Below are 27,662 nucleotides of genomic sequence, written 5' to 3' on the forward strand. Positions count from 1 at the left end.
TTTAATCGATTAATCACTTTTTAGTTGACGTTGTGGTTCGGTTAGTAGACAAGTTGAGAAGTGTCGGATTAGCAAATAGAGGCGCGTGCCAGGTGCCTAGGGCCTCGTCAATCGTCATATCGGGGGTTGACTTAAAAGCGCCTTATGATAAAATTGCGCCAAGGGCCTCAAAGAAACATAATCCGCCACTGAGGTTTAGCCACCTCCTTTTAAACGTGTAAGGGGAACTCGTAGGAGATTAGATTGCACGCGGTAAGGCTACGTCTACACTTCACAAATCCAATATCCAAGAATTTCCTTCCCATAGACTTTATATAGAAAATCTTACAATAATAATCCATAATCCGTTAGCCCAAAATGCAAAAGTCCGACCCCTTGATCCATCTAAGGCATAAAAAATGAAACATGTGCCTTCGCATGGCGGTTCACAGATTTTAAAGTGCGCGAATTTTCCACCAAACCGCGGATTTGTACACCCCATCACGCAGTGGCGTAGAAACGTTTCAGAAGTTGGGAAGGGGAAACAGTTTACACTCACATTGTCAGTGGTTCCGGGGGTCAGGGGGCAGTCCCCTGGCGACAAGAAAAAAACTCAAAAACGGACCAGATTTAGTATTTTTTGCATTTTAAAATTTTATAGATGGATTTAAATTGATACTAAAATTATATTTATGTTTATTGAGTTTCAAGTTTATTTGTATGATACAAAACCAATATTTCTTAAGAAAATTAAGTTTGATATTAGTTCTATTAAGCCGGTCCTACCTTTATTTCATAAATTTTAATTTTTAATTGGAGGGGGGCAAATTTTTTGCCGGTGCCATCACATCTCAAAATGTACTGAGTATATTATTTCCTGAACTTATTACTTAATCTAACAATATCAAATTTAAGAATAACACTCTATAGATTTAGTTACTTACAAACCATATTTTCAGATGTAATAGCATTTTTGCGTAAAATCTGCGAAAGTCTGCGAAGGACATGTTTTGAGTTACTCAAGAGAAAACGCTGTTAATTTCGAGGAACATTTATGGCATTAACCTTCAAGAAGCCCCCGGCTTGTATTGAAATTTTATCGATTTAAATCGAATTTCTCAATTTTGCGTCTGTAATTTCTTTTTCTATCAGTCTCCTTGTTTAAATCAACACTAACCACACTCTGTGTTGAAAGATCTCTCAACGTGTGGTCCTACCTAGACCAGCCATGATTAGAATGAACTCAATTATCAGTCTTTCTCTTCGTTGAAGATTTAAACGTACCATAACTCGGTTATTATTATACAACCTTTCAATTTTTCGGGCAACCTTTTTTTTAAGTGACGGCCTTGGAATTTTTAACTCTGAAAAATACTTTTCCCCAAAAGTTACCGAATACGTGATGCTTGGAATTTACGCGTGATTGGCCACAGTCGAGAGAAGCGCCGCCAAGCGAGTGTGACACTTTATTCAACTTCTTCGAGCACCGTGGCCGCGTACCTCAAATCGTCTCTCAGCGAGCGAGTTCAGATTTACGTAAAAGTCCGGGAACTACTGGATTTCTCTGTCGGTATTAGAAAATAAAGAAAGTAAATAGAATTTGGAAAAGCTGACACATTCTTTTCTTGCTAGACAGGAAAAATTTTGTCTTAAAAATGGCGCTCTCAACCATAGCGTTGGTGTTACTCGCAGGTTCATTTTCCCAAATTCTTAGTCAAGTAAGTTATTTATGTACTATTTGATTTAAGTCATTTTGTCTCCGGGTATCGGTAAATTCTAAAATTCGATATAAATTTTGAATTTAAATCATTTTACAAATTTTAACTGCCCCATTTTTGTTCGAATATTCCGCGTATAAATTGAAAATGTTACGGGGTGGTCTCGCGTTTACTTATATTTCGAAATGGCTAGAAGGGAAAGCTATATCTATACACTTAAATTAACAAATAACTTCCTGAAGTGATTACGTACACTTCGCTAGGTGCTCCCTTAATTCGGAATATCGAGAGTACGCCGTAAAGTTTATTCACCTTTTTCTCTGTAAGTTTAAAAATAATAACTTTCCGGTATAATAAGTAGTCTTAAACAATTCGACTCTCAGTGGGAACTTCAAATGGGAATACCTCAATTTTACCCCCGCGACTGCCTAAATATTCAATAAGTGCTGGCGAAATAATAGAAGGTTATTCTTAGAAATCGGTTGAGGGGTAAATGACACATTTAAAAGGTAGATTGGTTTAATGCAAACTATCTTAGTGTAATATAGGTCGATGGGACGCTTAGAACACGAAACGAAATATTATTCAGCAAGATTTATAAATTAAGAAAATGCAATTGATGCGTGAAGTTATTATTTATTCGTGCATAAACTAAAATATATCTTCAATCAAGGTTAAGCATACGCGATGATTATGATACTTCTTTACTTTAAAAACAAACGAAGTAACTGATTAAATGTATAATATGGTCTAATACCTGATTAAGAAAGCTGATTAAATATTTAAAACGATCAGATACCTGATTAAGAAAGCTGATTAAATATTTAAAACGGTCAGATACCCGATAAAGAAAACTGATGAAATATCTAAAGCGGTCAGATACCTGATTAAGAAAACTTATCAAATATATAAAACAATCAGATACCCGATTAGGAAAACTGATGAAATATCTAAAACGGTCAGATACCCGATTAAGAAAGCTGATTACATATTTAGAATGGTCAGATACCCGATAAAGAAAACAGATGAAATATCTAAAGCGGTCAGATACCTGATTAAAAAAACTGATTAAATTTTAAATACCTAATTAGAATACGGCTAATCGGCAGCCATTTCGATATCATTTGAAATCTTACACCGATGTTTAATAGCGAAATTGCGCAAGTATCGATATATACCTTTAGTGATGATTTGACGTAGTTCTAGTTTTTAATATTTTCCTCGAAATCTGGTAGCCCAGTAACCTCGCCAACCAAAAATACAGGTTTCGTCCTTTCAAAGACCCAATATTTTTGTGGATAAGAGTGAAAACTTTTCCTGAAGCAGGCCTAGTTTTTTTTATGACGAGAAAGGCACTTTTCTCATTCATTAAGTACTTTTACCGAATGCCAATTTTTAGTTGGCCATGAGAAATTATGCTTTCAACAATTCAAAACGAAGTCGCTCAAGGCGAAATAAATGTTGGACGTTGTCAATACCATTATTATTTGGGCGCGATTGAAAACACGTCCAAAAACTCCTACGGTAATAACGCAAACACCAAAACATTACGATCATTTATTGCATAATTTGATAATTTACGGCTACTGTTAATTTTATTGCTTGGAGTAGATACCATGGTACAATCTCTCTGATTTTTCAACATGTTTCATTGCATAAACTTTCTACCGGGAGTAAATATGATTTATAAATAAGTAAATACCTCTACGGTTGAAATTTTTTTAAATTTTACATCCTCAGGGGATAAATTTTGAGCCACTTCTGTGGTTTGACGGGGAAATTGGCACCCATTATGAAAACTGCCTCGAGCTTGGGAAGGTAGACGTTTCATTTTAATGGCCTAAAAGGATATTTATCTCATAAGATGTATTGTAATTAACGCAATCGAAAAATTTGGCGTAAAGTGGTCGAGGTGGAATGACAATATTAGAATATCAAATGACTGGTACAATTTCAGAAAAGATAAACGAAACCCATATCAATTAAAACGTTGAAAATTGACGGTTAGAAAGGATATACTTTAACATTCATTTGGTCAAAGTCCTGATGAATCTGACACTTAAACTCACTACGTCCATAGTAACTGCCACTGCTATATCATTGAGACAATTTAAACCATGAGGATTTTATTATAGTTATAGCTTTATCTGAAGAAAATTAACCAATGATACTTTCTGTAAATATTTTTAAATTTAGCCTAAGTTATGTAAGCTCATTTAATTCATTGGCCATCGGGAGGGGGTCGAATATACGAAAAATAGCCTTGGTATGTCAGTATATATTAAAAGGTGGGCAATGATAATAATATGCCCTTGGATTTTATTTAATTGCAAGGAAAACTTGGAGGGAAAATGCACGTATTTCTTAACATTCACCTGAGCATACCTACCTCCTGTGGAAAAATATACCTGGCGAGGGTTTAATAAGAGGGTTTTAGCTACGGTACCGTCATCGTCACGGTAAATCTAAGTATTCTTAAGAATTCTATATTAACAAATAATTGACGAAAGAAATCTGGTTATTTTCCATGGTCCACCGATTACTTTATAATTAACCCTTAACACTATATTAACATCGACGTCGCTTATAATTTTCTCGATCTCTATTAGGCGTACTTTTTCGACCATCTAACGCCCTATTCAGAAATGTTAATTAGGCGGCAAAAACTCATTACATAATAATTCAAGTTTTGAAAAATGAATCAATTTCTTTCGTTCATGAGACAATGTCTAGGAATTTTACAACTTGGTGACGAAGTCGTAAATGATTTTTTTTTATCCTTTTCAAACATTTTATGTAATTTCAAGGAAGTTTTTGAAAAGTTTCTTCAACGTAGTTAAGGTATTAAAGGCTTATTCACAGGTGCAATTTTTGCTAAAAACTGTGGGTCAAAACCAGTCAACGTGTTAAAATAGAAAAACCATCCAAAACGCTGTTGTTGGTCAACGTTTTCATAACGTCTGGTTTTTATGATCGAGGCTTAGCTTTGAATTGAATAATTCTTAAACACATACTTTTGATTTAACCAAACTACATTAAAATATTAATTTTTTTCCCAATATATTGTGTTGTCGTAGAAGATTTTAAAATTACATGTAATCGCGCCAAATCTCAACTTTACGCGAGAGTATGAACGAATGCAACGTCTTTTGGAAACTGGCGTTGTAATGTCTTAAAGAGAACACAACCTTAAACGCATACTTACGGAAGAACCCAATAATTTTAAGTATTACCCTTAGAACAAACCACTACGCAGCTGTATCTTAGCCAAGATTTTGGTTTGGATGGATGGGGGCCCGGCACACAATTGAAAAAATAAACCAAAACAAACAAAAAAACTTTTCAGGAGCTAACGTGCCCCCTGTTTACCCCAAGGTTACGCCTCGCCGAAAATGTGAAAAGCAAAGGAGAGAGCGGCCAATATTGGAACCCTGATTTTGAGGGAGCGTGACAGAAATACTAGAGATTATATTTCCTTTTAGGGTTTCGAAATAACAATGTTTCCATATTTTTTTATCTTTAACTTTAATTTCACTTTAATGAATCTAACGGTGTTCTATTCTCGCAGGATGCACCCGAGGGTCAATGTGTGATGTACGGACAGTGTGGGGAAGGCGACTATGGATCTTTGAATTGCGTCTACAACGGAAAAGCCAAACCCGTCGAAGACCAAGATGCCATTTCCATGCTGAAACAAATCTGCCCTGAATACGTTGATGGTAATGTGACGCTGAAGAATACATCGACCTCGAAAATAACCTTGTTAATTTGATTGTTATCACAGGTGATAAAGCCGTTACGTGTTGCGATCCTCAACAAATCGAAGCCATGGAAGGAAATTTTAAACTGCCCGAACGTTTGTTGGGCAAATGTCCATCCTGCTTCTACAATTTCCGTAAAACCTTTTGCAAGCTGACCTGTTCCCCCAATCAAAGTCAGTACATGAAGGTCACTGGTACCCAGAAGAGTGATGAAGGAAAAGATATGGTCACCGAACTAATCTATTACGTCGCTGACTCGTAATGCAATAGCTAGATCGAGATTACTATTCTCCTTTAACCAAATAATGTTTTTTTTTGCAGATTTTCAAATGGTCTGTTCAATTCTTGCAAATCAGTCGAAGGTATCATTCCAGGTACCAGAGTGATTGACCTTATGTGCGGTGGATGGGGTTCTAAGTGCAACGGAGAAAGGTGGCTTCGTTTTATGGGATCCACACCAGAGAATCAGGGCTTTTCACCAGTACAGATTAATTACACCTTCACTTCGGAGCCAAAAGTTGAAGAACATGGTCAAATTTTCTATCCCATGGCAGAAAATACACACAAGTAGGCTCAAGGTCTTTAGTTGTGGCGTCAATAAGGGCGGTGTCACTAGTTAACTAATATAGTACTAATAAATAAAAGTAACAATTTTAGTATTGTTTTAACAGTAATACTTGAAGTGACAGAATGAAAATTTGTTTGCCAGAAATTAAATAACAGAACTAAATTGTTCATTTACAAAAATTAAATAAACACGAATGAACATGGAGAAGAAAATTAATAATTTCAAAACGGGAAGGAATAAATTTATTAGTATTATAATGAAAGTGTCACTCTCCTCTAAGGGTACAACCCGGAGCGGTCCGCACACCCCTAGTGAAGCTACTGGCTTGACAACCAAAACCTTTTCTTTTCATTATAACTTTCTTCGACGTAAACTATTCTATCTACCTCTATCAATAGGTGCAACGTATCCCCAGCACAGGACGTGAAGGCCTGCGATTGCTCAAACTGTCCAGACTCTTGCCCGAAGACCACCACTTCTACGACAACAACTACAAGCACAACTACAGCCCCGTTGAGTTCCACCACAGCCGAAACCTCTTCCGTCCTCAGTTACAGCGAAGCACCAAAGGATACGGAAACGATAGCACCTGATGGAGATTCCGAAGGTATATCTATTGCCAGTGACAGTAGATCAAACCCCACAAGCGGCGCCGCAGAGTCTAGACCGAAATTGTTGAACAATAAGTTGTTCAGAAGGATCTTATCTCCTCTAATTGTTATAGCCCCGGCATTCGCCGATGACTAAAGTCCCGCGTTAAGCGTCTAAAAGATATTTAATCACGCGTTGTATCAGTATCTAAGGATACAGACAATATTGATGTGAAAGCGTCTTAGTATACCATCAATCTCAAATCTCCCACGTTTTAAATTGGCAGTTTAAATAGGTAGATATCGAAGGGCTCCCACCAGGGCCACCAACCCCGTTTTTAGGGTTTATTTTTTGGCTTTTTAAACTTTAAATCACTGTCATGCTTTTCCTGACGCCATACATTGCAACATGTCGTCAAATTATCAATTTTTTACTGTGATTTTCTAGAAATTATAAAATGTGCTCTTCCTCCTGTTTTTAGTTACCGAAAATTTGTACTAATATATTTTTCTCTTAGGGGTGTAAATCTATTAACCAAAGTGGATTAGAGGATCCCAATTAAAAACGGTTAAAATAAGTGTATTAGATTTGTTAGAGGTAAAATTGTAAGTTTTGATTTTAAATGTATAAAATTAGTTTTCTACTACTGTTGGTGTTTAAGGCTTAGAGCCAACACCATTTTTGTTCTTTCAAAAAAAAGTTGGAAACCACTTAAATACATATTTTGAAATTTACTTTTTATTTTAAATACAAGTTTGGACTTTAAAAGTGCGGAATATATAGCGCGATGATTAAGAGCTATTTTTTACAGTTTCAATTTAACTTTTCTGTATAAAAAGCATGAGAATAATATCCATTTACCCATGAACAGAATAGCACATTAAACACCTCTTAATTTCCATTTTTTATAAACAGGCTTTATGGCCCATATAATTCATCAATAATTTTGTACAATTGAATTATGTCAAAATACCTTACATTTCCAATAATACTTTCAATTTACTTTGCTCTGCAAAATGAATTCATTACTGGGAAAAATGAATGTGACAAAAAATGGTATGTACATGAAAATGAATTCAAGCCATTGTTTTAACAAATAAAAATATACGACACAAAGATTTAGTACCATATAAAAAAATGCCAAATATATAGATTTAAACTTAACACATCAAAAGTATAAAGAGGCTCAGTCATTACGAACCTTGAGGCACAGTGGAATTTAATATTATTATGGTTTAGTAAGAAATATAACTCCTAAAAAGTCTTCGTATCCTAATTGAATTACTCCTGTTTTATTTACATCTCTCCCTCTAAATGCATTTGTATATAACTGCAATTGGACTGAAAATGTAATGAAGTCATCCAATGAAATTCTTGACTTAGTTTTTGGATCATATTTAGCAATAATTGCGGAAAAGAATTGAGGTGAAAGCCTATAACCCATTTCAGAAACAGCTGAAAATATTTCATATTTCAGAAAATGAGTAAATTAGAAAACTACATAACCTAAGATACTACCTTGTGTAAGCTCATTATGCTCTATAGTTCCCGATCTATCTGTATCATATCTTTCAAAAACTCCTCTCCATTGTTGAAGGTAGCTCCATAAACCTTGAAATTCGACAGCATCTATAGAGCCAACCTTAGCTCGATCAAATAAAGCTGAAAAGAAACAGTAAATTATAAAATTTCTATAAAATTCAACTATATAATTCAGCTTACATAACATCATTCGACAAGCTTCTTCGGTAAATGTTGACCAATTTCCATTCAATAATGCTAATTTTAATTCTCTTGCTGAAATCCTGCCCGATCTGTCTTGGTCAACGGCTACAAACCAGTTGTAAATATTTGGATCAACTCCCGGTGGAACACCAGTTGGCGCACCAGGTTGCCATGCATCTTTAAACAGTGAGATAGAATATTAAATGGCTTAGTAGGTACAGTAATTTATAGGACCATAAGACAAATTTAAATTACTTTGTGCTTGTTGACCAGGCCCTCCAGGGTAGTAGCCATGAGGTGGAGCTTGTTGGCCAGGGGGGGCATAACCTCCAGATGAATTTGGATAATTATACGCCATTTATACCAAAAATGAGTTAAGAAATGAAGAAACAATTAAAATTTCTTTCATACAATAAATGTCCTCCACAGGCCAGCCTGGCCAAGTCCTCTGGGTTTTGTGCTTTTTTTTATTGCGTGATTACGTTATTATTATAGGTTGTCCAATGAGAACTATAGATGGGGTAAGTCGGGAAGAATTCTTTCCAGAACTTTATTTTAAAAGCAGACACTAAAGCTGGGTTCTTATCAATCTTCCAAGAAACTAAAATTTCTTACTAATTTGACGCGCCCACAATACTCTACCGGTTTCCTTTACGTCATAGCCTCATAGGACTGCAGCTATTTCCATATTTTATGAGTAAAATATTTTTTCATTCTTGCAATTGAAATGGATTTCAACTAAAATAATTGTTTGTTTGTTATTAATTTAATATCTAGAAAGAAGTAACATGGGCATGACAAGCTGTTCTTTTTTAGTCGAAGTAAAATACGAAATGTAGTATATTTTCATTCTTTTTAAAAGAAGTATGCCTCTTTGTACGTTTAGTTTATGTTTTGAATGCATGAGATGGCAAAGAGTGATGTTGTCAGCAAGAGAATGATCAAACTACGTAGTAGAGCACTTTCCATCCTCCAATTCGACCTTCAGTCTGCTTTAGGGGGTCATAAATTGTTGGGGGGAGAAAAATAATGTGAATTTGGCAACTGGCATCCCTGTTAGACGGCGACGAGTCGATTATGGTCACCAGGCTTGATTTCCTTCGTAGAATTTTAAGGTAATTAATTTTCTTTACACATTGTCGTTAGTTTTAATTCTTACGAACAAACGTGTGAATATGTAAATTAAGTTATAACGTCTTGAAATACGTAGAAATTGTTTAGTTTTGTGCTGTTTGTTTAATATTTTGGAGTGCCTGTTGCCCTCCCCAAGCCTAGTTCGGAAATGTAGGCCCTGTGAGCTTGTCTGTATTTTAGCCTAGGCCTACTTTCGCCGCTCCAGACAAGGCCGTCATCATTAAGAATTTAGGTGAAAGTGGGCTTGCTGAAGAAAGCAGGGGGAAACCCATACAGATAAAGTTGCGTAGTACACGCCAGTGCACTTTGGCCATGTTGTTTTGGCCTGTTTCTGCTGTCCCTGGTTTCTTTCTTGCCTCTTAACTTTAAGGTGTTGGTCTAAGATTAGTAGTTAAAATTAATATAGTATTGGTGTAATATATTTTACAATATTAATTTCTTTACAAATTGAATAATTTTGAGAATGAAGTGTATTCCAGAACCCAATACATTTTACTTAACTTGAAATTTGCTTTCATTTTTATTCTTATTCTTCATAATGACATTACATTATTTAATTCTCTGTGAACTTCAATAATTTAAGAATTTTATATTTAACAGTTGTCTAGAATTAAAGCCATAACATATTGCATGACTATATAAACTATTTCCTTCTTACATAAAAAATGTTTTTATACAGAAAATATGTTTTTTGTACTGGTATAATTTCTTTCTTTAAAAGCAATTTGTACCTAATAATGCGGGGTAAATGATGTTCTGTGAATTTAGTGTCGTATTTTATTTTTAGCTTGATTGGTTCAAATTAACATCATGGATGTAGGCTAGTGTTTTAAATGTCTTTCACTTGGTGGTGTAACCCTGGCTAATGCAAAACATATGACCAGTGATAGACAAAAGTTTATACCCAAGCACATGGATATCTCAATTAGCCGGTTATTGAATGCTTTTGGTATTGGGGATGAGAGATTCTGATGATGAGTCCCTGCCTGGTGGCCATACATTAAACAAGAGAGAGACTAATTCTAAAAGTGGTAACGGAATCAGAAATAACCACTTCAATAACCCCGCTGCTAACAGTGGACTAAGGAGAAACGGCAGACCACTGCTGCGTCCTACAGATTCTCATTCGCAGAAGCAACATGGGCACGACAAGCTGTTCTTCTGCTCCGAAACAGGTTGCGGAAGGGCTTTTTCTTCTAAATTTAAAATGATGCGACATATGTTGATTCATTCTGGCGAACGTCAGTTCCAGTGCTCAGAGTGCCTTCGTTGTTTCCATCGGAAAGATCATTTAAAAAACCACGCCCAAGTTCATAATCCCCGTAAAGTTTATTATAATTGCACCCATTGTGGAAAGCGCTATAGTTCGGTGCTTTCTTTTCGTAAACATCAAGCTCTGCATGCTGCTGAATCGGGCGACTTATCTTGCAAGTTGTGCGGGAAAATCTTTGACGGGAAGGAGCAAATTATGTACCACCTCAAGGTGCATTCGGGCTCCAGAGCGTTAAAAGGACCTAGTGAGCGGAAATACAAGTGTGACCAGTGTGATCGTTGCTTTTTCACACGAAAGGACGTCAAGAGGCATATGGTTGTTCATACTGGTGTTCGAAATTTTTTCTGTCAGTTTTGTCCACAAAGGTTTGGGCGCAAAGATCATTTGGTACGGCATATCAAAAAAAGCCACGCTTCTCAGGCTGCTGCCAGCAATGCCAATAATATTCCAAAGGACAATTTGTGTTCCACAAGTAAAACAACTACGACCATGCAACATCCCAACCAAAACCATCACCACGCTGTATCATCCAGCAATGATAAGCAACAAGCACTAGGTCGCACAGTTTCCCATCCTTCCGTATCTATGCCACCTCCTCAAGCGCCCCATAGTTTGGAACAAGCTCAGAGTTCTTTTAGCCCTTTCCATACCATGCATTCTATGCATTCGGCTTTGCAAGATAGTTGTCCAACTTATATCACTATGAAACAAGAACCTTGCTTCCAAACACTTCAAAATTCGCACTCCTTAGAGCACCCCACATCAAGCTCGGCTATCAGTTCAAGTACCACCTCTTGTCAGCCTTTGGAAGATGGAGATCATTTGTTGAAATTGAGTGACGTCAGTCAAATGATACCAGTCACTCAGTTTTACCCAATACCTTCTAATTGTACCTTTCCCTCGGGTGTCCCACATTTGCTTCCGAGCAATTGTTATTTTACCAGCGTAGCTGGTTCTTCTCATTTATTACCAACACTACCTCCTGATACTGTGCTTCAACCTATTTCTAGTACCGGATTACCATTTTCCGCACCAATGTCCTTAGATGTAGGGCCACCCTCACTACCTCATTTTAATCAAGCTTTTCAATAAGAGATAATTGTGCCTTAGAATATTATAAATCACTGTTAATGATATTAACTTAACGGATTGGCTTTTATATATTTCTCACGTGAATTGGAATGCCAGAAAATTTATCCAAATGTAGGTTTAATCGTAATTCTTGACCAACATAATAATATTGAATATATACACTGCTATAATGAACTATGAACGTGTTGCGTACCAATAGTTATTGCTCAAATTAACAATTTAATAAGAAGCTTTCCGCATTATCCAGAAAATATCCACTTTTATATAAATGTTTAAATCTTAAATTTGTGGTATTGGTTTATGAAAAGGTATATCAAATATTTAGATAGGGTCTATAATACGCAGTACCCAGTACGTAATTTAGGACTAATGTGACCCAATGATTCATATTTGAAAATATGAACGCAATATTCTAGTGTTTAGCTTAGATATATCAAAATGTTTCTGTGTGTTTCGTTTTCTTTGTTTTACGTAGAATATTTCTACAATACAAATCTCGATAACATTTTCATGTTGTTGAAAATAATAGCTGTAAAATATTTATGGCAAAAATACCCACCTACCTCAATTGATTTTAAAATCATTTACTATCTACCTCATTGTTTTTTTATAGATATTTTACATCAATCCATCTTTTGATGGCACTTTTCATAGAGAATTTCCTAATAATTATTATTTTTTACAATTGAAAAGTTTTACATAAATGTATTTAATGCACTTAAGCTAACCAGAAATCAGATTATGATGATGAAGTTAAATCTCTGATTTTCTTTAACACTGATCAATCGAGAAGTTGTTTGAAATAATATGGAAATATATTTACATACAAGAAAAATTCAAGGCTGTAGACTAAAATTTTGATGTCATGCATTTTACCAGTAATAATAATTACAAGAAAAATCTAACGTTTATTAGAAAATTATTTAAGCTACATTTTTTAAATATTCGCGAGCAATCCAAAATAATTTTATAAAAATCATAACTTCAACAGAAAAATTTTAATTGCAGCCTTGACAATTAGATTCTTCTATACCATTACTGATAAGAGAGTCAAGCTCTCAAGACAAGTATTTTTAACTATACATCTCAATTTTTATTATACTTTGTTTTTACTCCAAAGAGACTCTCAGGGATATTGTACTACAAAATAATTGTCTCAAAAGAGTTAAAAATAATGTTATATTTTATATGGTAACTTAAAGTTTTAAGCAGTTCCTTTAAAAATATTTCTGCACCAATGTAGAAATATCGAGTCAAACTGAACTATCCCCAAAACTCGTACAACGAGTATGAAAAAAAGCTCATTACGTAGAACTTGTATCTATTGATAAAGTGTAACTTTTACTGGCAGTTTAAAGCCATTTTCATTTTCCCTTAAAGTCAGAGCCAGAGATAACAGAAATCTTTTTCTACTAAGGAAGCTAACGCCCCTAAAAATGTTACATTTAGCGTTTGTCCTTTTAAATGTTACTTGTACACTCAATATTTTTCAACCCCCATTATTTTTCCAAGCTAAAGAATTAAAATGCACTAGTCAAATTAATTCGGGTTTTTACGTCACTGATTGATCAATCAACTTTTTACAAGTTGAGATCATGAAATACCAAATATGTATTTTAAACATTCAAAATTATAAAAAAAAAATTACGGGTAAATAAGGATAAGTATAGTGCATATTTAAATTAGAATGGAAATTTTTGTGTTCAAAACTGGTATTTTTTTTTGAAAAATTTTGAGTTTCAATTAGATTTTATCTTAACCAAAATCTAGTTTTCCCATCTGTGTTTTTAGTAGTATTGTTTTGTAAATAACTAGTAGGCCTTATTAACGAGATATTATAAAATGCCTGGTAGCTTTGAAATGTTTTTAATTCTCTAAGAAGTTGAGAAAAAAGCTGCCAAGCAGTTTTTCGTTTAAATTGTTCCTAATAAGTGCCAATATTTTAATTTTTTTTCTTCCTAATTTTTGGGGTTTTTCCCCCTTGTGTCTCAGTGGATTCAAGGGTTAATTAAAAAAATAGTTAAAGACAATTGGAAGCAGACTCCCTTTGTCTTGGCCTGGATTTTTAATTATCCTCGCCTTACAGATAGGTACTCTAAATGTCCCCCCTTTCTCAACTGTATTTTCATTAGATAAGCCCTATATTTTGGTACTTTAAACACTAAATTTTAACTTCCCGAGTCATATTTTTTAACCGTATGAAAGTTTTTTTAATAATCGCAATCTACAAGATTGCCAAGTACAAGTAAAATTGTAATTGACTTAAAATATCCCACACAGTGGTACAAGCTTGGACATCAGTCTTAAGCAACCTATACCGTTTTTATTACAGGTATATTAAAATAATGCAATTATATGATAAGTTTTGCCTAAAACAGGAGTGAAATAGGCATTAAACCAGAATCAGATTTGTAACCAGTAATGCAACATTCCATAATGTATTGTTGGTTAACTTTTAATCGTAGTTGGATACACTAGAAAGCTGTAAAACAATGCGTATACATTGATATATTTAAATCAGTTAAATCAAGTTGGCTGGTTATGAGTTGAAATAATTAAACTGTTGATGGTATTACAGCCTAGATTTAAATTATCATTGAAATAATACGCATTGAGAAAGTTTGTAAAACAATGGAAACCTGTGAGGTCATTGTTTACGCTCGACTTTATTGATGATTCGTATTTGGGGTGGATTTTTTTTTTATTATTTACGTAGTAAAAGGTGGTTGGTATGATTTAAGTATAGTAAACACATAGGTTTATTTTCCAGGTTTTTTTTTGCTTTTGGCCTTGCAATTTTTCCCTCTGAATGTTGAAACTAACGCTGTTTATTATTATTGTCATATATGCATTTGTTCTTTTTTTTTTCTAATATGTTATGTACCGGTGAAGTTTGTGTTTTGTATATTTTAGAGAAAATATTTCGTGCTTGTAAATTTTATAGGAAATTTATGATGATCACGGAAAAATGGATTGCATCCCGGTTATAAATATGAATATTTACTAATAAATTCGAATATAATGCGCTGTTTTAGCTTATAAATTGCTTATTTGCTTTTGGACGGCTTGCAGATTTCTTATGTTTGATAGAAAACCATGTAGACTTACATTCACTACATCCACAGGGTTTTAATATGTAGAACTTTAATAACATAATTGAACTACAAGCATTTCAACCAGCTTTGTGTATCCCCGTGATTTTTGTGGTAACTTTTTGTTGCTAAAGCTAGCTGTAGATTAACCCGGTGTTTTATTTTTTTCCCATGTTTTCGTAAACTAGCGCTTCAAGCTTAAATGCTGTAGGTTAGCTTGCCCGGTGTTTTATTGTTTTGCTGTGTTTTTGTAGCTTGCTGCACCCGGTGGATATTTGTTTTAAAATTAAGCTTTTTTTTTTCAATTTACAAATATTAGACAAATGTGTTTATTGGATTTTTTTCAGTATAAATATATATATTAGCAATTGTTTTTATTATTACACCTATGTGTTTTCACTGGTCTTTATTAAGTAAACCAACATTGTAACTTGTTTTGGAGGGAATTCCATAATATTTCATTATTTGTTATAAAGGAACAATAATAAGTGATTTGGAAATCGGCATTGCTTTGTTACCGAAGTTCAGGTGATGGAATTTAACACTGACTAAGACACTCTCATAGACTGTCATGGTTTTTTTTGAAGCGTGAGAATAAGAAATTTGTCAAAAGTTTCGGGAATGTTAAGAAATGTATAATGTTAAACCAACAAGAAAAGTCTTAAACATGCGCAGGCCTTAGAGCGAGTGCCTTAAAATCATGATCATTTGAAGTACAAAAATGTGGTATTTTTTATACATATTTTATTAATTGAAGATATTGTAAAAAAAAACCAAATGACGTTGCCATACAGTCTTTTATAATAACCCATTTTATTAAATAAATTTTTTTCATCTTTAAATAGGAGTTATTCATTTCTTCAGGCATAAATAATTTTGTTGTGTGTATTTTAAAATTAATACTATTTTTCGCGGTTCTATTTTTGTACAAATTTTGTATATATATACATTAGGATTATATATTCCTTTCCAATAATATTAAATAATTCGAATTATTTACAAATGAGAAGGCGAACTGCTTTTATAGGTCTTTTAGGGGAGGACTTTTTATGGCTATTTTCCAGCCCGCTCGTGGTTTGACCTAGATAGCCCCCAGACCGATAATTCTTAGTCTGAAATCTACATCGCACTATACAGCCCTGAAAGGAAAAGTTTTGGCCTATAAAAGAAAAACTAGTAAATTGCTTTTCTTTTTTCGCGAAAATACTTTGGCGATAACAACAAAACGGGAAACGAAGAATCGCGATAAATTGGGCAACTTTTTTTTCATTAGGAATTTATTTTTATTATATCGATAGCCGCCGGGGGTTTGATACCAGCCCAAATATGAGAAGGGAAAAAGATATTCTTGACATTTTAGTACTTTTATAACGCTTTTGCATAGTTTGTATTTCTTAATTTCGGCTCTACAAAATGTTCGCCTTAATAATATGGTAAAATATTAACGAAACTAATTAAATATGAAACAAATGTTAAACAAAATGAATTCTTTATTTGAACTAAATGAACTCAAATTTTTTTTATTATTTTATCCTTAAACAGAAGTTGAAATATTTTTTTTAAGCCGATCCACGGTTTTCTTTAAAATAAGGTTCTTTTACGGACCGAATCTCGATTTTTGGTATATATTAGGGACCTTAAAATAGAGACTTTTTAGGTATTAGATGGACCTGGTGGAAGCCCAGCTATTGTGACTATCTTTCTGACGTTCTCAATACAACAGATATAATTTTTTGTCGTCCGATTACGATACCAGTTTAACTGGATGGCATATCCTTTCTTGAAATGGTTTGGATTTAGTTGCTTTTATTTCTCGCGGTTGTCTGTTTTCTTATTCTGTTTTTTTATATTATCTCCCATCCCTCGGACTACGCATATACCACGGATCACCGGGAAGTACCCTCAAGAACCGTGGTAGAGAACGACCGCGTACTCGGCAACTGCCTGGTAATGGTACCGAAGACCAGTGGACGTTGGGAATGTAAAATGGCTAAATGGTTTCTTTCCCAGGGGGGAATCAAGTGCATTGGGTCTCTGTGTCAGTAGAAGAAAAAGTTGAGAGATCCGTCCTGTTTTCCTCTTCCCCGCTTCTATTTTTTCACCAGTATGCCTATGTGACCCCTCCGCCGCCACTAGATGCCGGACGCGACTCATCTGGCAGTTCGCTCGTAGCGCGGATAGCTAATATTCTCCGACTCGGAGCTCCCGCCCTTCTACGCGGTGTTTGCTCTTGGTCGTAACTGTCCGGTGATCTTCGACGCAATCTAGCGCCACTAAGGCCCACCATCTGGATTATGAAATGGCGAGGAGAGGAACTGGCTTGCTTACTTTAATCTCCCTGCAAGCAACCCCATGGGAGAAACGCTCGAAACTCGGAAACGACCTTGAACCGAAGCACCCTATGCGCTTATCATCTCCAGCTGCCGATATAATCAACTAACTTTTTACAAGAACTTATTTAGGTTCCTAAGAACCTTGAACCAAAGACATACTCTTCATATGAGTTTCAGAATACTGACGCAATATAATCTGCATGTAGCGCCATCTGGAGGTGGAAAAACTTTGATTGAATGGATCCATGTTGAAATCCCGGACTAACACTTTTTAAAATGTATTATATTAACTACATAAGTGTATAATTTAATTTCAATAAGTAAAATATTTTAGAAGTATCCAAGGTAAGTATTCGTTTAACTTAATTAACTCGAGTTTAACGCTTTTAAATCCTTTTTACATAAAAACAGTAACTAGGATTTAGTTAATTTTCGTCTTAGCCAACGAGGAAGAAAATTGTCAGAGTGAGCGAGTTTTACAATGCGGGTCGAAAACATTTGGGCTTCATATCTGCATACTGAGATAACTGTTTTAGTGTAACACAGCTAGGGTTTGAAATTCTCAACATAATTTATGAACTAGACTTAAACGAGACGCTTGAAATTTGTCATCAATCCGGTGAAGTTTGGGTATAAACACTGATTAAAGGTTCGCAGAATCGTTTGAAAAATTCTAGCCGAATTTTAGATAACTCCTCCCCTTCCGTTACGTGAATGAGGTGTATGATTACTTTTCAGAAAAAAGTTTGCTTATTTAGCCCGACCTTGAAAATTCAAACGATTATGTACGCCTTTAACGAAAAACCTGGAAAAGTCAGGGAATTTTCAAATGGTTCCAAAAAATCAGGGAATTTGAAAATAGTTCCAAGAAGTCAGGGAGTTTGAAAATGGTTCCAAAAAATCCGGGAATTTGAAAATGGTCCCAAAAAGTCAGGTAATTTGAAAATGGTCCCAAAAAGTCAGGGAATTTGGAAATGGCCCCAAAAAGTCAGGGAATTTGGAAATGGCCCCAAAAAGTCAGGGAATTTGGAAATGGTACCAAAAATTCAGGCAAAAAAAAATACAAATATTTAGCAAGACTTCATTTCAAACCATTCATTTATTTTACAAAAATGATCAGGGAACTTGATTCCGGAAATTTTGTATGAACAGTGTAGCAATAACTGCCGACATTTTTATCAATTCCCCCCTAAAAGTCGTTTATTGTTATGCAAAACAAAAATAATATCGAGTTTCCTCTGTTACAGAATTATCCCAGTAATAATAATCAGCTAGGCTAATACCCAAGGCACCACCTTAGGCCTAAGTCACCAAGCGACTTGTAAAGCCATAAATTAACGTGGCCGGGTACCAATGCGTAGGAGGGTGGTGGCAAGCCCTTCATAAAGAAATAAGACCCCAAATTGATAGTATAACGACGCCACTGATTTAATATAGCCTAATTTTGGCATGTATTGCAAACAAAAATACTCAAATTCGAAGCTTTTAATTAAAAATTTTTCATTGTCCATTTTTAATGAACAAAAAATTCAAATTCGAAGCTTTGAGCAATTGTTTTTTTATTGCATATTTTTAATAAACAAAATATGCAAATCCCAAGCTGTAAAATATATTGTTTTTCTAATTTTATTTTAATTTGATTTCTCACTAAATGAAACGTGTCTATAACAATTGTAAGTGGCGTAACGGCGGCGATAGCTACTCCGAGGTTGCGCCTATGATCTAGCGTCTGCTACAGACCAATTAAAAAGTCATAACGTTTTTCCTTAAATGAACTTATAAAAATATAATAAAAAGATGCAAAAATTATATTAAAATGCCAGTCATAAAGTCAAATTTACGAATAACGATGAGGAAAAACTAATAGCGTCTGCTTTAGCCGCTACCTATCTAGGTTTCAATGGCGAAACAAAGGGGGCGTAGTGATAGTTTTCGGTCGCGAATAACTGTAACAAAGCTTCCATCAAGTTAAGCCTATTAAAAAGAGTTTGACTACCACAAAAAAATATATTAAAAGAAAGTTTTAATCAGTTTCCCTAAATTCAAAAATTAGCGTACATTATCAGGCTGATTTATCGTAAATAACGTATTGTACACCGTTGCAATTATCGTACCGCGAAAGTATTGCCACGAAATTATAGACGTTAACTATAATTATCGTACGTCTGGCAACTCTGCTCGTAGGTGGTGATAAATTCACTGAAGCAAACGACGGCGAAGATAATATCGCCGATTACCTTAAAAGTCGTCTTTTTCATTCCAAATTCATTTTTCTTTGGTTACTCTACCGGCATTCCAAAATGATTCCTCGGCCTTCGCAATATCGGGGATGGGCACCCATGGCTCCCGACGTGTGGTCATGCTGTCCAACCCACCGATGGGCGAGTTCATCTAGGCCATCACCATCAATTTCTCTCTACTGCGGGCAGCGTTTCCACATGTAAAAAAGCAAATTATACACACTGGTGGCGGATAAATAAACATTTTCTAAACCGAAATTTCCTTGAGAGTCTCCGTTGCTCAACGTGATCTTGTTGAACGCTTTTTGGCTAATGCCAATTTTGCGAAATGGTGACACGGTGTCTACCTCGTGTGTGCAAAGGCTTAACTAAAATTCCTTCTTATAAAAATAGTTTCGATAAATTATTTCAAATAATACTTTAAATAATTTCGATTTCAATTTGGGTGTCGTAATTGCTCTGTACGTGTTACCACGGAAAAAACACAAAACAGTGTAAAATTGTAATAAAGTTCAAATATTAACCTTTTATATCTTGCATTTCATTCGCGGCAATCACGCGTAATAGGCGTTTAAAATAAAACTTCGTCCAGGAAATCGCCAAAAAGTAATATTCCCGAGAGTGTGTTGCAATAACGGAAACTTTTCACCTGTACGGTATGCAACAAGTGTTTCTTTTTTTTGATATATTAATTAGGCTTAGCAAAAAAACACGACGTTCTGTTTACAGGTGCTCACTCGGCCTTGGCAGAGGCGGGCAGAGTTAACCGTAAATTTCGCACTTTCCTGACTCTACACACATTTTGCCACCGAACTTAGGAGCCCTTTAAGCACTTATTGCGTACCATAAAAGGTCTTTCCGCTACTGGCGGTCAAAAGCTAAAGGCGTTTTTTAAATACGCTACCTACCTAGTTTTTGACAATAACCTCACGAAGGCTTAGCAATAACCCCACGAAGGCTTAGCAATAACTTTCGGTCGCGAATATCTAATTACTTATCGTTAGTTCTGGAACAAAAGAAGTACACCTTTTACACTACATTAAACTATTCGTTTATTCTGGTGGAGATAATTATTCTACACCGTGAACTATTCGTCAAGGAAAAGAAAATATAGACATCGTACCCTAGATTCACAATTACTGCTTCGCGCTTAATTAATAGCGTTTACCCATTTCCTGAAGGGGTCTCGAAAAAACCAGTTCCATAGTTACCATGGTAACCAACTACAGAGAAGGAGAACGCAGCTAGCCTTTAAACACGCTAACACAGTGCTGTGTACAAATTTCATTGGACGAACCTTTACGCTGAACGTTTTACGGAAAAGGTAAAACAAAATTCCGAATTTTCCCCTTCCGACGGCAGTAGGCGCTAAAGCGTCTAGCCAATGAAAAATGTACACAAGAAAATAAACGACTTTTAACGGGTTGCGTTCTCCTCGTGTGGGGTGCTTTATTTGTTGCTCGTAGGTTACAAACCCCTCAATCGGAAAGCTTTCTGAATTCGAATCTAGGTTACGGAATTCTATTTTATCTTTGGTCAAGGTCAGAGTATTGGGGCTACAATTTTTACACATGAATGTATATGTGAATTAAGGGGAACATATAACTTAAAGGGAATATAACCTCAGGTATTTGGAACACCAACGTTTGCAGGTCTCGCCACTCTTGCCTTTGGCCTTAAAAATGTTTGGCGCCACTGTACAGGGAAGTTTGAAAAATTTAAGGGGTCTTCCATAAAAATTGTTTTGCAGGTTATATTCCCTTTAAAGGGAATAGAACCTCCAACGCGTTCTTTATGGAAGACCCCATCAATTTCCGGTATTCCCTTCACAATCAGCGATTATCAGCGCCGCAAGTGTGAAAAGCCATGGGAGGCAGCGGACAATATTGGAACCCTCGGAGGGCGACAGAAATACCAGAGGTTATATTCCCTTTAAGGCTTGTGCGAGAGGAATAGGTCGTTGCAATTAAATACAAGATTTTACGAGATACCCATAATGTTAATTTTAGAAATGTATACTAGTGTTCTGTAGCTAAGACCCGAGTGGCTGACCACTCGGCAAAAATGTGTACACTTGATTTCAGATTTAGAAAGATTCTGAAAATATTCAAAAAAATTCCAGAAATTTCTAAATGTTCAAGAGATTTCCAAAAATTAGGAAAGATTTCAAAATATTTTATGAGATTCAGCAAAAAATTTTATGAGATCGATAATTTTTTTGTGATATTCAGAATAATTTCAAGAGATTCAGAAAAATTAGAAAAAATTCAGAAAGATAACAAGAGATTTATAATAATATTCGGGGATTTCATGTTTTCAACCGATATCTTGTTAATTTTATTGATGTCAACTTAGCTTTCGACGAGTTTCGGGAAATTTCAAGATCTAAACTCAGATTTCGAGAAACTTCCAAGATTTCAACCGTAAATTCGTATGTTTTAAAAAAAAAGCAACTAACACGCTAAGACCCCAAACCATATTTTCAGTGGTAACTCTAGGTCGAGACCAAACCGGCTTCCACTAAAGACTAGAGATCTGGATACCTGAGGCGAACCCTTCCAATGGAGTCTGAAGGATTTAAGTGGAGACTGGGTGACTGGAGACCCAAGCTAGAATTTACAGTAGAGACTGGAGAGCGTAGACCAATTTAAGTCTTGACAACCTATCGCTCAACACCAAGCCTTTTTCGTGCACGATGAGGTCAAAGCTGTAGTGCTAATGAATGTCAATACTGTCAATGATATCAAAACAGGAAGGTTTAAAATTTAAAATAGCTGAGCCTAGATAATATGCATCGTGGTTACGGCTACGTGACTCCGGTTAAATGTAGCAACGGTACCCAAGTTCATTGGCTGCAGCCTGCAGGGTCTATGGAAATTGTGAATTGATAGCTAGGCCTATATTTAAGTGCTGTTTTTAATTCAGTTGTATTAATAATGGTATTTTGATTGAAAAATTACTTTGAAAAATGAAAATTGGGAACCGTTGCTACGTTTAGTCACATGTGGTTAATTCGCTCCTAAAATCAATTTATTTATTTAGTTTTTTCTATAAAATACGGGAGGTTACTTCAAGGATAATTGTTATCCTCCTTGGTTACTTGCTATAGTTATTGAAGATAGAGAGCACGTGCTGGTGTCGATAAAGATTTTGAAAGTCCACTAAAAAGTTTAAGCTCGTGACGCAGATAAAAACATTTCCTACTTGTAATTTTTTATTGTTTTATTTTATGGAACACCTTTATTCCATGTTTAGAATAAATGATAAATAGAGTAAGAAATAAGGGGCTTGTGGAACGCTCGGATTAAAAAGAAATGTAATTACATAGGTTCTGAAGCCTTTACACAACCTGGGTCATTCAACAACATAAAATTTTCTTGTTGAATCAATGGAAATCTTTTCACCAGTAAACAGAACGTCATGTTTTTGCTATGGATTAACAAGTCAAAAAAAGCTGCCTGATGTTTTGGCTATGGATTAACAAGTCAAAAAAATCTACCTGCAGTTCGGTGGCAAAATGTGTGTAAAGTCAGTAAAGTGCTAAATTTACGGTTGACTCTGCCCGCCTCTGCCAAGGCTGAGTGTGGGATGAAAAGCATGCTCAATTTTCTTTTTTTTTTTGCCACCGAACTTTGGAGCCCATTTAAGTTACTGGTTAAAAGGAAACACTTGTTGCATACCAAAAGTTTCCATTATTTCAACAAACACTTTATAAACGGTAACTTGTAGGTCCTGGCTCTCGGAAATATTACTTATTGGCAATTTCCTTGAAGATGTTTTATTGAAGCGTCTATTGACGTCACGATTCTCAACAAATTCAACGTTGCAGTGAAACGTTGATTTTACGTTTACTAGTTACTAAACGTACCAATAAGCTCGACATAAATATGGCATCGTCTTCAAGTTGTATAAGGTTCCGACTCTGAAGTTAATTTGCAAACTTCTAGCATGCTTCTAGAACGCTTTCCTTAACCTCTCTATTCCAAAATGAAGTCGCAGGAAAACTCAATTTAAATTCGCGCCTTTTCCGAGACAACTCTGCGCTATCTCTTCAGTATCGATGACGTCGCCGTGACGTTGCAACAACGTGTCGACAACCTCGGTGTTTCCCAAAGTCGCGTGTAATTTTTCAAGTGCGAAGAGTTTCAAGGTCTGAAGTCGTATTGTACTGTTCTCCTCTGATATTGGCGGTATTAAATAAATATAGTTTTACATAATTACCAGTTTTTGTATTGTGTATATTAGCTCCTTACAATAAATAGGCTTAGAAACTGGTATGGAATCTATCTTAACCCTCGTTGTTATATGTGTGGCAATTGAATTTGTACATCTGCAACACCAGCATGGTGTACCACAACAGCAGTACATGGTACAACAACCAGTTGGAGGTGTACCACAACAAGTACCTCAAGGATATGCATCAAACCAACACCAATATGCACCAGCATATCAACAAGCTCCGCATCAGCAAGGCGCTGCAGTTCCAAATCAAAATCTTATCCGCGACAAATCTCACATTCAAGATAGAGAGTATGTATATTTAATTTACAATTTGTATAATTTTTGATAAGGTTTTTCATAACATTTTCTTCTCCAGACATATCAAAGAACATTTGCAAGGCGTAGGTAAGGCTGATCACCAAGCCGAAATGTGGAAGTAGTTAACTTGTATGTATTAAAATTCTAGTTGATCATCCTGATGTTGCCAAAATGTCCGAAGAGGAACTTCAATTTCATTATTTCAAAATGCATGATAATGATGATAACAACAAGCTCGATGGCTGCGAACTCATCAAATCATTGATCCATTGGCATGGTAAGTTTTAATCGATAGTTTCAGAACTCGTAAGACCTCAGAATCTTAATTTCCAATGAAGATTATGGTTTAATGAATGTTGATGCTATTCATCACATAAAGGAATTAAGTGTAGATTTTATAGGAGAGTGAGATAATATTAGTGTTAGGAATCATGGAAAAATTCGAAACAAAATTTTAGGTTGATTTGTTTTTAGAGGGGTTAAAAGGAACCACCTATGGACTGCATTGTAAAGGATGATAAAATTAGCGAATAAGTAGATTAGTCCATTATGAAAAGGGATAATAAAGCTAAACCCTAAACAAATTTGCTCGAAGACCTATCGGTACGAGCTATTAGTAAGTTTTTTAAAATTTGTTTAGGGTTTAGCTTTATTATCCCTTTTCATAATGGACTAATCAACTTAGTCGCTAATTTTATCATTGTTTTTAGAGGGTCAACCTTTGTAAAAAAGATGTTCTTTCAAAAACATAAGATAAAAATAAAAGAAAATGGAGACGCTAAAGAAAAGTCCTTGGATATCGTTCCATATTGCATCAAAAAGACCACATAAAAGAACACCCCTAATGTAGCTGTGGTTTGAAATATTTAATTTTGTCATCCAATGAGAAGTTTGCGTTATTTCTTAGTATTACTGATAAAGAAAATTACTGGTAACACTTTTAAAAAAAATACCTAATCCACTAAAGTTCCTGTTGATAAACTCAATGTAGGTGTATTAACCGGAAATAAGGAAGATTCTGCATTCCCAGTTATGAATACACAACACATATTTAGTCCCTCTACGTAATATTCGGGAATATTGGATGCTCTGCTGATAACGACATCCAGGTACCACAATTGACCTGTCACTTGGTAGAAGTAACGATCTTCCAAGGTATAATTAAAATATAGGTTAGGGAACAAAGGATAAAGTTTTGCTTTCAATTTCTTCCCAGTAAATATGTTTAATTAAATGTTACATTTGCCAGCTTATGACTGAGACTTAGTGTAAATTTTATTTATCAAATTATAATATTCGATATTGCATCTGTTTGTGTTGTCCCTCCACAATATTGTCAGGGTTCATACACAACCTGAAAAGGTCAGGGAATTTGAAATAGGTTCCAAAAGGTTGGGGAATTTTAAAATCAGGCGATAAATTTTTTGAAAGAAAATATTTTTCAAGATTTTTATTTACCTCAAACCATTCATTTATTCAACAAAAATGGTCAGGGAAAACCTGGAAATGTCAGGGAATTTAATTCTGGAAATTTTGTATGAACCCTGTGTTGTAGTTACGTCTTCTGAAGTCTATTTCAAAGCTAATAAGTTTATTTTACTTTCAGTGGAAGAAAGTAAACATTTAAGCAATGGCCAAGTGCAACAAGGTCACAATCATGATCACGGAGCCCAAGCTCAGCCAGGTGGAATTCCTCAACAACAGGCAGGAAATGCTACACCAGGAATAGGCACAACAAAGATATTCACTGAACAAGAATTGTCTATGATGATAGATCCAATTTTGGACATGGATGATAGAAATAAGGATGGTTTTATTGACTATCCCGAATTCGTCGCTGCCCAACAGTCTCGCGGATTCTAATTACTCATGAACCCTTAATGAATCTCAATTATATTACAAAAACCTCTACTTATCATGATACAGTTTCAACTTAGTATTACCTATACTGTCTTCTTTACTTTATTTGGAAGCGCAGAGTGATATTTATAAGGTTTTTAAATTAAGGTTTATAGTTTAACATTTCCAGAACTTAAAGTTTATTATTTTGAAAGTTCTTAACGAACAAACTCAAAGATAAATAAAATTTTATTTTTAATTACACAGTTTAACTCTCTGGATTTACAAGTTTCTTAATGTTAATTTTGTCTTTCCTGCCGTTAATAATTGCCCACAATCTTTCAGCTTTCTCTTCATTGGTCCCTCCAGTTTTTAAACCCAAAGATTTCAACTTGCTCATTACTCCCTCATTTCCCAGTTTTATTTTTAAGTCCTCTATACTTTGATATTCAGTTAAATTCATCTGTGGTATATTTTTGCTGTTATCATCATCATCATCATCAGTTTTGTCACTGCCAGTTCTTTCTACCTCATCTTCTGAACTAGAATCTTCCAGATCTTCATCCATACCTAACCTATATGCAAAATAAAATAAGTAAATTTAATATAATTTAAACCATAGAAAGGAAATAACCATAAGCGAGGCTTCTTTGCTGGAATTTCAGTTGCAGGTGCTTTCCTTTTCACCTGTTCTTCTGATTTTATAGTTTTCTTAAGTCCTATAATATACATTTGATTTTAGATTATTAAATTGTTACCTAAAATGTGAGATATTTTACCTTCTTCAACTGCATTTGAGATTCTTTCACTGAGTTCTGATCTTTCTTTTTCATACTCGCGATCATTAAATTGATGTTTAGGTTCTTGTCTAATTTTCTGTAACTTTTCTTGTTTCTTTTGTGCAGCTTCACTTTCTCGTTCTTTCTGCTTAATTAACCACTGCTTCAGTCTTTTTTCTTCATTTATGTCTCGGAGTCTACGGCCACTAAGATCTCTACAAGCTTCTCTGTTTGTAGTTTTTTCAATTTGTGCCCCAATTGCTCTGAGCATTGAGCCAAACCCTGTTAAGGAAAGTCAGTGACTATTGATTCACAAATACAGAAAATTAAATGACATTAACCTCCTTTTCCTCCATAAAGTTGTAAATGGGCAAATACAGTGGAACCATCGTTAACTTTTGTTTCATCCTTTAACGTTTTACAGTAATCTGATAGACATACCGCTTCTTTGGGTATTCCCTAAATCATTAAATATTAATTAAAAAAGAATACATAATCAGGGATGCATCCATCTATAGATTATGGATTGCATCAATACTAATTGTAGGCCAAGGCTTACTGTTGTTTTATGAAAAAAATACTTTATATCAGAGGTGGAAATTCCTGGTTTGTCTATAACTATTACTTTACTATTTAACCATGATTTTAGGAAAACCGGCATTTTAAGGAGCGTTTTTCTTGTTAATTAAAAACTCTTTATAGTAGTGATAATAGTACACTTTTGTTCAGGTTTATAATTTTTTTTTAATCTAAGAATCCTAGATTAATTTTTTATAATAAATATTGGCAACACTGATCAGTGTTGCCAATATTTAATAAAAAAATCCGCATAGTGAAATAGTAATTTTCTCACGAAGGTTTCGACCATTGAATTGGGAATAATACTGCTAGAATTACAATGACGATTTCGGTTGCCATGGTTACGCGGGACCTGTTCTGATAAGACTGTACGAAATTCATCTTTATAATTAGGCGGTAGCGCCATCTATATTCTGTAAA

General features: G+C 34.9%; 5 protein-coding genes across 6 annotated transcripts; 3 read left to right on the top strand and 2 right to left on the bottom strand.

The window, feature by feature from the left end:
* The first annotated feature begins 1,484 nt into the window (after positions 1–1,484).
* On the top strand, positions 1,485–7,892 carry LOC149936111 (NPC intracellular cholesterol transporter 1-like). Of its 2 annotated transcripts, XM_090154876.1 has the most exons (6): positions 1,485–1,697; positions 5,266–5,416; positions 5,482–5,716; positions 5,780–6,025; positions 6,425–6,633; positions 7,135–7,892. In XM_090154876.1, the coding sequence occupies exons 1-6, from the start codon at positions 1,635–1,637 to the stop codon at positions 7,140–7,142; spliced, it is 912 nt and encodes a 303-aa protein (XP_090011002.1). In that variant the 5' UTR covers positions 1,485–1,634; the 3' UTR covers positions 7,143–7,892. The 2 variants fall into 2 exon arrangements, with proteins under 2 accessions (XP_090011002.1, XP_090011001.1); XM_090154875.1 differs by having other exon boundaries at positions 6,425–7,891.
* Positions 7,592–8,972, bottom strand: LOC149936112 (peflin-like). Its single transcript, XM_090154877.1, has 4 exons — positions 8,598–8,972; positions 8,340–8,519; positions 8,136–8,279; positions 7,592–8,072 (listed from the first exon to the last, which is right to left on the bottom strand). The coding sequence occupies exons 1-4, from the start codon at positions 8,698–8,700 to the stop codon at positions 7,846–7,848; spliced, it is 654 nt and encodes a 217-aa protein (XP_090011003.1). The 5' UTR covers positions 8,701–8,972; the 3' UTR covers positions 7,592–7,845.
* Positions 8,973–9,374: 402 nt separating this feature from the next.
* LOC149936113 (uncharacterized) lies at positions 9,375–13,495 on the top strand. Its single transcript, XM_090154874.1, has 2 exons — positions 9,375–9,457; positions 10,264–13,495. The coding sequence occupies exon 2, from the start codon at positions 10,417–10,419 to the stop codon at positions 11,839–11,841; it is 1,425 nt and encodes a 474-aa protein (XP_090011000.1). The 5' UTR covers positions 9,375–9,457; positions 10,264–10,416; the 3' UTR covers positions 11,842–13,495.
* A 10,079-nt stretch (positions 13,496–23,574) lies between these two features.
* On the top strand, positions 23,575–26,150 carry LOC149936114 (multiple coagulation factor deficiency protein 2 homolog). The gene is made up of 4 exons (XM_090153209.1): positions 23,575–24,036; positions 24,104–24,132; positions 24,194–24,322; positions 25,652–26,150. The coding sequence occupies exons 1-4, from the start codon at positions 23,783–23,785 to the stop codon at positions 25,906–25,908; spliced, it is 669 nt and encodes a 222-aa protein (XP_090009335.1). The 5' UTR covers positions 23,575–23,782; the 3' UTR covers positions 25,909–26,150.
* LOC149936115 (splicing regulator SDE2) lies at positions 26,116–27,383 on the bottom strand. The gene is made up of 5 exons (XM_090153208.1): positions 27,223–27,383; positions 27,005–27,122; positions 26,664–26,945; positions 26,519–26,603; positions 26,116–26,459 (listed from the first exon to the last, which is right to left on the bottom strand). Exons 1-5 carry the CDS (start codon positions 27,322–27,324, stop codon positions 26,153–26,155), a joined length of 894 nt encoding a protein of 297 aa, XP_090009334.1. The 5' UTR covers positions 27,325–27,383; the 3' UTR covers positions 26,116–26,152.
* Positions 27,384–27,662: the final 279 nt, after the last annotated feature.

Source organism: Leiobunum rupestre, chromosome 7, assembly GCF_980474605.1.
Source record: "Leiobunum rupestre chromosome 7, qqLeiRupe1.1.hap1, whole genome shotgun sequence".
Lineage (NCBI taxonomy): Eukaryota > Metazoa > Arthropoda > Arachnida > Opiliones > Sclerosomatidae > Leiobunum > Leiobunum rupestre.